At 44.0% G+C, this 15,416-nt stretch overlaps 1 protein-coding gene across 1 annotated transcript; it reads right to left on the reverse strand.

Moving 5' to 3' along the window:
• Positions 1-7,828: 7,828 nt before the first annotated feature.
• Positions 7,829-14,150, reverse strand: STBD1 (starch binding domain 1). Its single transcript, XM_069743237.1, has 2 exons — positions 12,850-14,150; positions 7,829-9,356 (listed from the first exon to the last, which is right to left on the reverse strand). The coding sequence occupies exons 1-2, from the start codon at positions 13,970-13,972 to the stop codon at positions 8,596-8,598; spliced, it is 1,884 nt and encodes a 627-aa protein (XP_069599338.1). The 5' UTR covers positions 13,973-14,150; the 3' UTR covers positions 7,829-8,595.
• Between the last annotated feature and the right edge of the window lie 1,266 nt (positions 14,151-15,416).

A 15,416-nucleotide genomic window follows, 5' to 3' on the forward strand; every position in this document is an offset into this window, starting at 1 on the left:
GAGCTACAGTCCAGGGTATCGGATCACAGGTGCTGGTGGTGGTGCGGCCAGCTTGGAAGCGTCTAAGGAATCCCCCTAACCAGGTGGAGTTGGAAGCCTTCCTTCTAGCGCTGTGTTGTAGTCTCTTGCTGCCTTAGGCCTCTCACAAGGTCCTCACGTTCTCTCTGTCCCCTTTTAGGTAGGACACTAGCCCATACGACAGGTAACTCGAGCCTTTTTGCAGGATCTCTATCACGACCCGGGCTCTATCTGCTACTGTGTCCTCTGGTGTTAATGGTGGACAGGTAACTTGCAATCTGCTGTCCGCCGGTTTCTGCTGTGAGACATAAAGTACTGCACAACCTCGGTCTACCAGTATCCGCGCTCAGCATGGATGAAGCTCACTAGCAGCTTCTCTCTCCAGCTCTTTACTTCGCCTTTTGCTTCATTTCCCTTTCAGTCTCTTTACAAGTTGCTCTGCTCTATTTTCTCATCCCAGGAGCTGCAGAATCACTCGTCTGCACGGCCCCAGCTTTCCTTTCTCACTCCTCGCTCTCCTCTCACCAACTGCCTCTCTCCCAACTGCCTAGCAACTGACTCCTCCTCCCGACCAGAGACAGCAGCTCCCCTGAAGTCGGGTGTAGAGCTCCCCCTTCTGGCCTGGAGTCAGAACGGTGTTGTATGTGCTGAATACCTGTTAAAGGAATCCTTCCTCGCTTCCAAGCATGACATCACTCTCCCCGTGAGGAAAGCAATGCCACTGTGACAACTGGTTACCTGGAGTGTTACAATACTTTGAATAAATTTATGGATAAATCAGTGGCATAGTTATCAAATTTCCAATTTTACAGCAACATCCATGGCACCTATGTTTGGTATCACAAAATAAGGGTACAATTGTTTCAACCCAGGAATAGTTGTGAGCAACACTATGGTGCTTTGCCACAGCTCCCCTCATATCATAACTTATAGAGGCAACAATGTCTACCTGCTACATACAGATGGATGATGGAGGAAGGAGGATGCTATCCTCTGCTAAGGCAATTATGACTGCTTTCTTAAACACCACTGGTGGGATACTGAACGGTACTATGAGATGAAGACCAAGCTAAAGTTCTCCTCCACCCGAAAATAGTTTTCCAATTGGAGGAGGCTGTTGACTGGTCTGGTCACATGTTCCTTCATCAGCAGGAGAGATGAGCGAACCCAAACTTTAAATTTCGACGTTGGTACTGGACAGTTAGTGGCCAGTGCTAAACGCCAGACATGGACTTCTCCCAGGAGTCCGTTGCAAAGTTCTGAGTCTCCGGGAGTAGTCTGGGAGAGGAGAGAGAGAGAGAGAATTTTCCAGCTCAAAAGTTTGAGTTCTCATTGTTTTCTATGGGATTCGGGTTCTGGTACAAGTTCAGTTACAAATCTGGTACCCAAACCAAACTTTGTAATAAAGTTTCAGGTGCTAGACCCCAAATTTCCACAGGTCTGCTGATCCCTTCTCAGCAGCCATTTTATGGACAGAAGTGCTGCACAGCTTGTTAGGAAAGTTGCACTAACAAAACAAAATGTCCAAGTCCTTTCATTTTCTATATTTTTTATGTTGGGATCATAAAAGTTAAGCAGCAATTTTCCCAAAAACTTTCAGAATCCTAATTTTTTTTTATCATGCATACATAGTTCGCAAGTGTTTTTGAGAGCCTATGTATTAACCTCCTGCCTACGCCACACTAAATACACCATATATGAAAAAAATGCACCCATTATAGAATTCAAAATTGTGTTTAGGAAGTTTGCTAACCCTTCAGGGGCTTCACATGATCTAATGCAAAGTGTAAAGAAAACAATTCAATTCTTTTTTTAAAAAAATATTATTTTAGCTCCAAATTTTTTGAGAAAAAAACCCTTAAATTTTTTTTTTTACATATTTTCTACTTAGTATGGAAATTCTCTATGGGCTCAATCCTAAGTATAAGCAATACATGCTACTGCCCGCTCCGCTCCTAAGTGCCGGCAGCAGTGTCGGGTATTAACATGTCATATTTCTCATATGTGTGATCCTGGCCTTAAGGGCATACAACACTTGAAAAGCTGCAAAATTTTTGTGCAAAAAAAAAAAAATGCCGTTTTTAGCATTTACCCGCTGATTTCGGACAGTTCCTCCAAAATGAGCAGAGCTGGATAGAGCCTGGCTACACCCACAAGTGAAATTTATCAATAGAAGCTGTATTTCTCCAGTTAAGGTCTGGAGTAACATTTCTGGCAAAGCACACGCCACTGATGAGATGCACCAAATTCAGTAAGTGATGGGTACCTCTTAAATTATTTCAGGGTATCTTATTTCTGCATAAACCTCTTCAAGACTGGAGTACGATACACTAATCTTAATGAATTGGGGCCTATATAATGTTGCATACTATGTTTGGGAGCACGTCCTGCCACAGAAGGAAAGATGTGCCAGTTTTGCTACAATAGTTTCAACTCTACAACCACCCCCCACATCCTAAAGTGACCATATTTTTGGAAACTAGAACTCTAGGAATGTGTCAAGGGGTGTATTGATTATTTATTCTCCATGTTTTCACAAAATAAATCTGCGCCTGATGACAAAGTGATAGTTAACACTGTTATGCCAGTTAGGGTTGGTCAATATTTACTGTGTTGACTGTGTGGTATATTAAGTGATATATTAACTTTATTATGTGGGTTAATAATTAGCAGGATACCAATTTAATGATTTCTTTACATTTTCCTATGGTTGAACAATGAAAATAATTTGTAAAAAAAAAATGTTAACGCTTTTCATTTTCCTGTTGACAGCCACGTAAGGCCTTATTTTTTTCGAGGACGAGCTGTGATGTGTATTTTATTGGTAGCAGTTTGGGGATTATGTGATTTTTTTTATTGCTTTTTAAAACATTATTTGTGAGACAAATAGATTATAGATATACAGAAAAATATATATTCCATGAAAGCTTTTTTTTTTCAGCATGAACTAAAAGTTTTGGGCACCATTGGAGTTGGTAATCACTTTCTATTTAATATTTGCAAGCAAAATGATAAGGCTATATTCACACCAGGTCTTTTTTGCAGCAAAACCTGATCTTGTCAGGAAAGAAGCTGCAGATAAAGCAGGTTTTGCTTGTTTTTACTTGAGGGGTTTTTTTTTTTACTGCATTTTTGTCATCCTACATTAGTCTCTTGTGCATGCTGATAAAGTTCAGTGTAAGAAACTAACAATTTAATTTTGATTAATCAGGTCTTGGCACAAAAAATGCTGTAAAATCTGATACCTGCATTTTTTGGTGTGGAGTTTCACGCTCTACTGTGCAAAAAAAAAAAAAAAAAAACCTGCAAAACACAAAATACTGATGATTAAAAAAAAACAAAAAAAAAACTGTGCTTGAGATTTCTGAAATCTCAGACTTTGCTGGTACTGTAAGGGTATGTGCACACGTCAGGATTTCTTGCAGAAATTTTCCTGACAAAAACCGGACATTTCTGCCAGAAATCTGCTTGCGTTTTTCACGCGTTTTTTCCCAAATGCATAGAATAGCGGGAAAAATGCAGAAAATCTGCAAAATTAATGAACATGCTGCTGTTTTTTTCGCGGAAAAAAACGCATCATGTGCACAAAACATGCAGAATGCATTCTAAATGATAGGATGCATAATGTATATGCATTTTTAATGAGTTTTAATAGCGTTTTTACCGCGAAAAAAAACCTGAAAGTGTGCACACAGCCTAAAATGCAGCTGAAACTTTGCAAAAAAAGGCAAAATGCTGAAGAAGAGTGTGAACATAGCCTTAGGGTATGTGATCATGTTCAGAATGTGCAGCTGAAAAATCTTGATGTATTAGAAAGAAAAGTGCTGTGGAAAAATACATTTTTTGACATGTGTAGTTTCCCCCACTCATTAGAATGGTTAAAATCTGCATCTGAATTCACATGCTGCAGATCTCAATTTACAAAGAAAAAAAAAAGCAGCAATTCAGAAATATTTCACTTTGCTGATACTGTAAAATGATGCATATTTTCAGCATCAAATCTGTGTATAGCCACGTGTGGCGTAATTTTTCACCCATACCGGACACCCAATGTATTTTCACACGGACCGTGTGTCTGTGGGACGAACATGTAGACATGTCATCTGTACTGCTGCAAAAAAAAAACTACAATACGTACTACAAACATGTACACTGATCATGTACGTGTGTTATCCGAGTGCCATTCACCGGAATAGAGTATAGAATGGAAATTACCAATGTTTAGGTGTTAAAGATGCGCAAAGCTATCGATATCCCTGGGAGAGATAACTTGTTGCCTAGTACAGGGATTAATTTACCATAGTTTAACCCCTTCATGACCCAGCCTATTTTGACCTTAAAGACCTTGCCGTTTTTTGCAATTCTGACCAGTGTCCCTTTATGAGGTAATAACTCAGGAACGCTTCAACGGATCCTAGCGGTTCTGAGATTGTTTTTTCGTGACATATTGGGCTTCATGTTAGTGGTAAATTTAGGTCAATAAATTCTGCGTTTATTTGTGATAAAAACGGAAATTTGGTGAAAATTTTGAAAATTTCGCAATTTTCACATTTTGAATTTTTATTCTGTTAAACCAGAGAGTTATGTGACACAAAATAGTTAATAAATAACATTTCCCACACGTCTACTTTACATCAGAACAATTTTGGAAACAAAATTTTTTTTGCTAGGAAGTTATAAGGGTTAAAATTTGACCAGCGATTTCTCATTTTTACAACGAAATTTACAAAACCATTTTTTTTAGGGACCACCTCACATTTGAAGTCAGTTTGAGGGGTCTATGGCTGAAAATACCCAAAAGTGACACCATTCTAAAAACTGCACCCCTCAAGGTGCTCAAAACCACATTCAAGAAGTTTATTAACCCTTCAGGTGCTTCACAGCAGCAGAAGCAACATGGAAGGAAAAAATGAACATTTAACTTTTTAGTCACAAAAATTATCTTTTAGCAACAATTTTTTTATTTTCCCAATGGTAAAAGGAGAAACTGAACCACGAAAGTTGTTGTTCAATTTGTCCTGAGTACGCTGATACCTCATATGTGGGGGTAAACCACTGTTTGGGCGCACGGTAGGGCTTGGAAGGGAAGGAGCGCCATTTGACTTTTTGAATCAAAAATTGGCTCCACTCTTTAGCGGACACCATCTCACGTTTGGAGAGCCCCCGTGTGCCTAAAAATTGGAGCTTCCCCACAAGTGACCCCATTTTGGAAACTAGACGCCCCAAGGAACTTATCTAGATGCATAGTGAGCACTTTGAACCCCCAGGTGCTTCACAAATTGATCCGTAAAAATGAAAAAGTACTTTTTTTTCACAAAAAAATTCTTTTAGCCTCAATTTTTTCATTTTCACATGGGCAACAGGATAAAATGGATCCTAAAATGTGTTGGGCAATTTCTCCTGAGTACATTGATACCGCACATGTGGGGGTAAACCACTGTTTGGGCACATGGTAAGGCTCGGAAGGGAAGGAGCGCCATTTGACTTTTTGAATGAAAAATTATTTCCATCGTTAGCGGACACCATGTCGCGTTTGGATAGCTCCTGTGTGCCTAAACATTGGCGCTCCCCCACAAGTGACCCCATTTTGGAAACTAGACCCCCCAAGGAACTTATTTAGATGCCTAGTGAGCACTTTAAACCTTCAGGTGCTTCACAAATTGATCTGTAAAAATGAAAAAGTACTTTTTTTCACAAAAAAATTCTTTTCGCCTCAATTTTTTCATTTTCACATGGGCAGTAGGATAAAATGGATCATAAAATTTGTTGGGCAATTTCTCCCGAGTATGTCGAGTATGTATTCAGCCTAGCTAGCAGTCGTAAATCATACAGCTGTGGCAACGAAAACCAAATCTCCGAGCACATCCAAATACTCGGGAGACCACCCGAGTGTGCTCGGGGAATGAGTGTACTCGCTCATCACTAATAATGATGCCCCATACAAAAACATGCCCCATCTAATGCTGCATAAAAGGTTAATGATGGCCCCATAAGATGCTCCATATTAAAGTATGCCCCAAATAATGGTGCTGCGATAAAAAAAAGAGTCACCTACCTCGTCGCTGCCTGCTGCTCCTCAGCATCGCGACTGTTCAGGCAGAGGGCGCGCACTAACCACGTCATTGTGCCCTCTGACCTGAACATCACAGCCAGAAGACCCGGAAGACAATGCGGCGGTGGAATGAGGACAGGTGAATATCGCATGGCTCACCCTCCCCTAATCCTACTCACCCTCCTGATGCTGCTCATCAGTCCCTGCATCTCAGGAGCCGGCTTCTCTCTTCCTTCCTGTGCTGAGTGGTCAGTGATACCGTTCATTAAAGTAATGAATATGCACTCCACGCCTAAGGGAGTAGAGATGCGTGCAAGTTCATTACTTTAATGAGGGTTATCACTGACCGCTGAACAAAGGAAGAGAGATGCTGGCGCCCGAGATGCAGCGATGACACCAGGAGGGCGAGTATGATGTCTTCTGCTCCCCCACTGACAATGACTCATGTATAAGCCAAAGGGGCGTTTTCAGAGCAAAAAAAAATAAAGAAAAAGTGCTGAAAATCTCAGCTTATATACGGTATATTAATTGGAGTGTCTGATAAACACCTCTCCATTACCAGCTTCAGGGCTTGATGCCAGCTATGTTTGATAATTCACAATTGACAACACCTCAGCCCATTACCTCTGCATCAGGGCAATCGGGAAGAAAAAAAAAAAAAAAAAAAGTCAAGCTCCAGAATTGTGATGCGCCACTTCTGGTGCAGCAGCAAGCCGGTATTTTTAGGTTGCGAAGGAGCCAATAACCATGGGCCATCCCAGCCTGATATCTGTCCACACCTATCTGATTTACCTTTGCTAGTTAGCAAAAAAAAATGCAACCTAGTCTTTCTTAATTTGTTAGCGTAATCCATGTACAGTAAGCTACACATACAGGCACTAGTTAACCATTATTTAATTTACCCCATATCTATCTCTAACAAGCTTAACACCTGCAATTTCTATTTTGGTACATGTCATATGGACCGCATGTGGATGACACACGCAACACTAACAGCGGTACTGGTTTTCAAGTATCAGCAAGCTCATTTTACAGAATGGGCCACTAGGATCACAATATCATCCTCCCTGCAAGACAAATGAGATATCTTTAACAGGGAATAGGTTAAACTGCACCTATAGTGTGAATGGCTGCTTGCACGGGACACGAGTTACTGGGCTCTGGGATTGAGAACAGGGCAACCATGACAGCCAAACAGCGGCATGATCAGACATGTGAACTTCTATTACTCTTCACAAAACCACGAGGATTGTAATTACTATGGGGGGGGGGTAAGTATCTACCGGAACATTCAGCCCTGTCGATTTTTGGACGTCCTGAACAGCTTTTTAAAGGAAAATCTGCGTCAGGCTCGAGTCAGTACTGAGCTTGTCAGCTTATATTACAGTATTTGACGCTGCAACTGGAGAGGAGCAAGTTGATTTGTGGGACTACAGCACGAGAATTATACGTGAGGCCCACGAATCTCCTTCCTTTCGGTGTCCCCAGTGTGGGTTTGGACTAGCCAGGGCTGACGTGATATCCATGTGACGCCCCAGGGATACCTGAAGGCAAGAAATTCACCGGCTTCTTATCTGTCAGATATCACCGACATGGACGCTGGACCACAGTCCCATGAATCTATCAGCTCATCTCTATAACATGGGGAAAAGGCAGGTCAATAAAATACTGAGTCGAATGAGTATGACGTGTGTTGAAAGAATATGACCATCTAGCTGCAAAAGTTAAAGCCATGAAGAAGACAGCAACAAGGTTGAATTCAGTGCTTTAATGTGACATCTATTTTACATTAACACCTCTCCCACTTGTAATTAAGATTCTGAACAAAATACCACAATTTTACTATGCTATTGGCTAATAAATATTAAAAAAAAAAAAAAAATTGCATTAAGAGCAAATTCGCAGGAACAAAAACAGTATTTTATTTAATAACTTCGATACGTTTGATTATCACTCTTGAAACTAAAGCTGACAGCATGCTAAAAAGGCAACATCTAAAAATGTAGGTTAAAAGGTTATTTGATAAGTCAATGTTTCAATAACTATGCAATGCCAGGTAATCATTAAACTGCAGACAAACTGTAATAGTGAAATGCAAATACAAGTTCTTCTTTGTGACCTAGATAGGTTTTACCATGAAAAGTCATTTGTTACACATTCCAGACAATCGGCAAATGTGTCTGATGGCTGAAGGTCTCACTTCTTGGACAACTAGCACTTTCTCCACTCAGAAATTAACAGTGACATGCTCACTAGCACTCCATTGTGTATGACAATGACCATAAAAGCAACGAAACGGGAGTGGAAGCACGCAATTGCGGCCATCCCCAGCTGCAGAATAGAAGAGAGGAGAATGGGTGCCCCTGCGTTAAAATTAGAAGTTGCCCCAGCAGAGAAACTTAGTAATCAGATATTCGTCAACTATTCTGTTAAGTGAGGAATACTTTTCATGGCAAGCCCCTTTAAGAGTCAGAAGGACTACATACATGTGCTAGATATAAAGCAGTGGTTTCCTACTGATATCATTACATTATTGGGTAACCCCAGAATAGTTGACCTTCAATATCTTCATGTGTAATCTTCAGAAGTCTATTGTTACATTCTTCCCAACGTCTAATCTTTCCATGTTCAACCATTATGAACTTCCAAGCAACATTAGTGTCTGCAGGCAATGTCATCGAATGTGACCAAAAGCCATCCTTTCCAGAGGTCAGGGGGACATACGTCTCCCATTTGCCAAGTTTCTCATGATCTCCAGTGACCGCAATAATTTGGGAGTCAGAGTGTGTAATGTAGTGGACCTTTAAGCCAAAATTCACATTCTGTGGCATGGGCTGAATAGTAGCAACCTTTTTGGTCTTCTGATTGTCAGCTTCATTGATATTTGCCTCTGATGAACCGTAAACAGAGTTCTTCTCGTTGGTGTTTGAACTGCCGAGACCAGACATGGCCTTCTCCTGGTTGAACAGGCTGTGCATCTCCATTGAAGAACCCTCCGGGTAAGTTCCTAGTTTCTGGAAATCGCATAATGCCTCAGAAGTAGATGTATTTAAGTTGTCATCAAAGACGTCAACATCTTCTTGTGATCTGGCAGAAGGCTTTAAAATGTCATTGCACTCAGATGTTCTCTTGATGTCACATTTCTCTAGACTTTCATCTTTAATAAACTGATCAATATCACTTGACATGCTGATCTCATGATACGGCTCTTGCTTTAAGGACTCTTCACTCTCCAAGACGTCGATGGCATTTTCTTTCACAAAAGATGAATTTTCCAGTTGGCCACCTAGTTAAAAAAAAAAAAAAAATGTAAACAATACATAAAATTTCATGCACTAGCACTTTATATGGTTTTGTAAAAAAAAAAAAAAATATATATATCTTACATGGCATTTTTACCGGAAAAAAAAAAAAAACCACAATACCAACACTTTAAGGAGCAAGTATTCCAATTATCCTTCATGAATGAAGCTTAAATATAGCATTAAGTACGGTAATTTCCAAAAGTATGACAGTCTAAAATTCTAGATTTTCTAAGTGACGAAAACTACTACTAGAATCCATAATTAGGCCAAGGTTATTACCTAGTGTTACGAAAACCCTGCATGGCAAGTGGGCATTAAGTGTATGGTTTGCTTGCAGGCAGTCATGTCCTGCGGCAGGGTGCATTCATTATAAAATTATAACTACTGCATGTGCAATACTTGTTTTCCCAATATTTTTACTGCCCAACAAGTCAAAATCACTGAGGACCCAATTCATCACCACCGGCATTGTTCATGGCGGTCTTGATTCACAACACTAATTTTCAAAATGTTTACGCCAGAAACCTGGAAGGGGGTGGATTGGGTGGAGCAGATGATATAATGTGAGACGAGGTGTGCACCATTTAGGGCACCTGTATATAGATGGCTTGGTGGCTAGCTAAGCAGAGTGTGGGGAAAAAAAAAATAAATAAAGTCACTCCTTACGGTCTTACAAGTTCTATAAAGAAGACCTCCAAATAAACTTGTTGCTACACTTCACATCCCAAAATTTAGGCAATTGCAGTAATATACCCACCTTCCCTGGTTTTCGGCGCCTCTCCGGTCCTCTAAGAACTGGAGGGTTCAAGTAGGATCTGTATGTGATATGGAAGTAACTTTTACAACATAAGCCTGTGGCTCCATAGTCTTACAGTGTAAAAGACTTCTGGCTCATTCATAGACCCTAGTGTGATTCAGCAAGTCAGAATGGAACTCAAGTGACCCCCGAAGAGGACCTTAGTGGAGACGGAAACCGGGAAGACACAGGTTTAGGCAATAAAAAGTTCAAAGTCAGTGCTTCTTTAATAATGAGAAATTAGCCTTTACTGAAGGGCCGCGTTCATACAATGCGTTAAGGTACCGTCACACTAGACGATATCGCTAGCGATCCGTGACGTTGCAGCGTCCTCGCTAGCGATATTGTCCAATGTGACAGGCAGCAGCGATCAGGCCCCTGCTGTGCTGTCGCTGGTCGGGGAAGAAAGTCCAGAACTTTATTTCGTCGCTGGACTCCCCGTAGACATCGCTGAATCGGCGTGTGACACCGATTCAGCGATGTCTTCGCTGGTAACCAGGGTAAACATCGGGTTACTAAGCGCAGGGCCGCGCTTAGTAACCCGATGTTTACCCTGGTTACCAGCGTAAATTTAAAAAAACAAACGCTACATACTTACCTACTACCGCTGTCTGTCCCCGGCGCTCTGCTTCTCTGGTCTGGCTGTGAGCACAGCGGCCGGAAAGCAGAGCGGTGACGTCACCGCTCTGCTTTCCGGCTGCCCGGCGCTCACAGCCAGACCAGAGAAGCAGAGCGCCGAGGACAGAAAACGAAGGTAAGTATGTAGCGTTTGTTTTTTTTACGTTAACGATGGTAACCAGGGTAAACATCGGGTTACTAAGCGCGGCCCTGCGCTTAGTAACCCGATGTTTACCCTGGTTACCGGGGACCTCGGGATCGTTGGTCGCTGGAGAGCTGTCTGTGTGACAGCTCTCCAGCGACGCTGCAGCGATCCGGATCGTTGTCGGTATCGCTGCAGCGTCGCTGAGTGTGACGGTACCTTTAGTGTGACATTTCTTGCCACAATTTCCCAAAAATGCAGTAAACTTGGCATAACAATGAAAATGAGTAGTTACTATGCAGGGAGTAATTTGCCATTTGCATTAACCCTTCATTACATCCATGAACCATACATTTGAACAAAATTCTACTTTAGAACCTCTATAATTTGGAGTGAACCTCATGCAGCAAGACCACAAAACTCAGCTACAATAAGACATTCGTTGATTATTCAAAAGGAAGTTTAAACAGCGCACACCGACAATGGCTTATCCCCTGGAGTCCAGAAGAATCCGACCACACTGTGTGGTCCCATTATCTGCTGGTGGTGGTCTCCATACACAGACGTTCCCACCTAGCACAGCCGACATTAAACTAAGGGCCCCTGCAAACACGCGTATAAGAAATCATCCACGTTTCAACAAAAAAAAAAAAAAAAAAAAAAAAAAAAAGGGATTTTTCTCAGATTTGCACCCCCCTTTTTTTCCGTTCTTGTTTCTTCTAACACCCCTATGCATTCAGTTGTCCTAAAGCGACACAAAAATTTGACTAGGAAGAAAGTACTACAGGCGGCAATTTTTTTTTCATGGTTGGGCCGAGAGAAGAGCAGCCCTATTAACCCTGCTGTTCTGTTGGTCAAAAATGACCGACCTTGAACTTCAATATTCTTTAAAATATTCAAGATGCGGCTCTGAAACCCGTGGCCGACCGACCCATCCTCATTTAAGTCAATCAACCACAAGTTTCAGAACCGCATCTTGAACACCCCAAAAAATACCAAAGTTCAAAATAGGTCTCCCCAGACTGAACAGAACAGCAGGGTTAAATAACACGGGCCAGTGTACTGTCCACGTGCTAGCCAACTATAAATCAGTCAGCATGTTTAAGCCTCTTTTGGAGAGAATGTATTATTAACATCACATGCAATATTAACACGTAATAAAAACGGCATACAATCAGATGAATGCAAGATCTATCAGGCAAAAAACAAGAAAAAAAAAATCCCTCAAAAGATGATTTCACTTTCTGCTCCAAACACTAAGCACAAACACTGGGGATGTGCCGGAGAAAGTTCTGCAGCTTGTGGTTCAGATGACGCCTAACTACAGGTTCAGTAGGTCCGTATAAGGGCTCATTTCCACTCGCGAGAGAAAAAAAACGGTCCATAATCTGGACCGAAAAAAAGGGATGAAAACTATGCGATTGTCATACGAGTTCCATGCGATTTTTTAATCGCACCATCTGTTTTACATCCGTACGCAATTTTTATACAGTCATTTACAGGACTATTTACAGTGTTCTATGCCACAGAATGGTAAGGCATCTGTAAAAAAACGGATGGAATACAGATGGTCCGTATTCCATGCGTTTTTTTCTCTCGCACCCATTGACTTGCATTGGCGAGTCTCGTCCGAGACTTACAGCGCTGCGATCTTTTTCTCAGTCTGATTTCGGCTGAGAAAAAAAAATAAATAAAATAAAAATCGCAAATGAAAAGACACCTATTGAACATTGGTCCGAGTGCAATCCCATTTTTTATCGGATTGCACTCGTCCGTTTTCCTCGCAAGTGGAAATGAGCCCAAAGAAAGAGCTCCATGATCTGTCACCTCATACATCGATCTCAGAAATTAAAACCGCACACAAAACTTTCCTACATTTAGATCACACATTGTCAGTGCCGGTAAAGTTTCAACCCACCTGGTCCAGTTTCGGCTTCTCCATTAACCCTCTCTTCACCGTCACCCTGGTGCCCAGGCGCTTTCCCCAGATCCGACCTGCAGGTGCTACCGGAGTCACCAAGGCCGCGCTCAGCTGCAGGAGCCATTACCGGAGGACAGATCACGGCTTCACCGACCCCCTGGTCACCGTCACTAAGCGTGCTCCCTGCTGCCAAGATCCCGGTGCTGTGGGTGCCCACCCCAGGGCAGCTCTGTGCAGCGGTCGGAGCCCCCAGTAGATCCGCTTGTAGCTCTTCCCCCTCTGTGGCATCTGGCAGGTGCTCCTGGAAGTCCGGCTCCAGATCTGTGGGGCGCTGCTCTATGTCTGCAGGGAGCGCCGGAGCTTTATGCTCCTGTGTGTCACCTTCATGCTGCACGCTCCGTGCGACCTCCGCCAGCCGCTCGCCAGCACCGACCTCCGCCAGCCGCTCGCCAGCACCGACCTCCGCCAGCCGCTCGCCAGCACCGACCTCCGCCAGCCGCTCGCCAGCACCGACCTCCGCCAGCCGCTCGCCAGCACCGACCTCCGCCAGCCGCTCGCCAGCACCGACCTCCGCCAGCCGCTCGCCAGCACCGACCTCCGCCAGCCGCTCGCCAGCACCGACCTCCGCCAGCCGCTCGCCAGCACCGACCTCCGCCAGCCGCTCGCCAGCACCGACCTCCGCCAGCCGCTCGCCAGCACCGACCTCCGCCAGCCGCTCGCCAGCACCGACCTCCGCCAGCCGCTCGCCAGCACCGACCTCCGCCAGCACACTCGGAGAGAGATTGCTTTCAGCCTTTACACTGCTTTGTACCTTCAGGTCAAGCGGATCCACATCAGACGGATCTTCCTCTTTAGTTTCGTTCTGGGCTTGGATTTTGGGGCAAGGAGCGCCATGTTCGCAGGGATCAGCGCCGCTGAGGTTGGGCTCTGCAGTAGTACTGGACTTGGACCGTGCGCTCTCCTGCTCGCCACAGGCTGGGCGTCCATCCTCCGGACCGCTCCCCGCGGGCACAGCAGTTTCTTGCACCGGAGCCTCCGGTTCTTTTCTCTCTCCACTTCCCAGGTACCAGATCCACGCGACAATGGCTGTGAAGATCCCTATCGCCAGAACCGGCCACATGCTGCTGGGTGACCGGAGCGCAGGCTTCCTTGTATGGGACTGTCCGAGTGAGTGGCTTCTTGCACAGCCCGAGGCCTCCTCCCCTCCATCTAATATAGGATCAGCTGCTGGAGATCCACCCTCTCTCCGGATCACTAACAGGATCAGCTGCCAGAGGCGGCCACCGCTTCTAACCGGCTGCCAGTGTCAGTGACGGTCCGCACCCCGCCATGGGGCACAGCCAGGTCATAAGCAGCTTGGGCTACTTTCACATTTACGTCTTTTGAAATCTGTTGCAATGCGTCGTTGTTGGAAAAAACTGCATCCTGCAAATTTGCCTGCAGGATACATTTTTTCCCATAGATTTGTATTGCCGACGGATCGCGACGTATGGCCATGCGCCGCGTCCATCGTGCACTGGATGCAATGTGTTTTGGCAAACCGTTGTATCGAAAAAAACGTTCAAGGGAACTTTTTTTCATACGTCGCATCCTGCACTTTGTACTGCGCATGCTCGGGCGGAGATCTCAATCTCCTCCCCGGGACTTTAGAATGGGCAGCGGATGCGTTGAAAAACTGCTGTCCACTGCCCACGTTGTGCAGAATTTCAACAACGTCCAGCGGTACGTCGCACCGACACTTAGCGACGGCCGTGTACCGACGGAGGTCTGAAAGGCAGAAAGGGCAGCTCAGCACGCGGGGTACCTGCGGAATATAGAGCTAAATTATGAGCGCACACTTGGTTACACCATGTGCCTCATGTGAGGCCGGTTTCACACGTCACTGGCTCCGGTACGTGAGGTGACAGTTTTTGGAGACACTGACTCACATAGACACAATAAAATCAATGTGTCTCTGCACATGTCAGTGTGTTTTCACGGAATGTGTGTCCGTTTGCAAAACACGGAGACATGTCAGTGTTCGTGGGAGCGCACGGATAACACGGACCCATTAAAGTCAATGGGTCCGTGTAAACACGTACCGCACATGGATGCTGTCCATGTGCGTTTTTCCTGTCATTGAGTTAAAATTGTAAAAATTGTTGCAATACACGGACACACGTACAGCACACAGACCCTAAAAACGTATTCACGGACATCACACGGATCCCACATGGATAGCCTACGTGAGCACACGGACACGGATAACTCCGGTACCATTTTTTCCGGTACCGGAATTATTTGGACGTGTGAGACTGGCCTGAGAGGGTAGAAATTGGGCGACCTTTAGTGAAGTTCACTGTCTCCTACAATTTAGATTGGATTTTTCAAAATCTCATAATGTGCTGGAGAATGTGCGAGGAATGAGGCCGAGCTGCAGGCCCTCAGTTCTCCAGCACGTCCTGTACCAGAGTGTTGTACCCGCACCTGGACATCATGGAGAGAAATGTAAAAATATAATTCAACAAATTACAGTCTGAGATACATAAGGCGGAATTACTTCTAGGGCCTCATTCAGACGTCCG

This window comes from Ranitomeya imitator, chromosome 1 (genome assembly GCF_032444005.1).
Source record: "Ranitomeya imitator isolate aRanImi1 chromosome 1, aRanImi1.pri, whole genome shotgun sequence".
Classification (NCBI taxonomy): Eukaryota; Metazoa; Chordata; class Amphibia; order Anura; family Dendrobatidae; genus Ranitomeya; species Ranitomeya imitator.

Coding starts and splice junctions, on each gene's coding strand:
- STBD1 (XM_069743237.1), bottom strand. CDS start 13,972: ATGTGGCCGGTTCTGGCGATAGGGATCTTCACAGCCATTGTCGCGTGG. Junction 9,357..12,849: donor AGAAGCCGAAACTGGACCAG/GTGGGTTGAAAC, acceptor TTTTTTAACTAG/GTGGCCAACTGGAAAATTCA.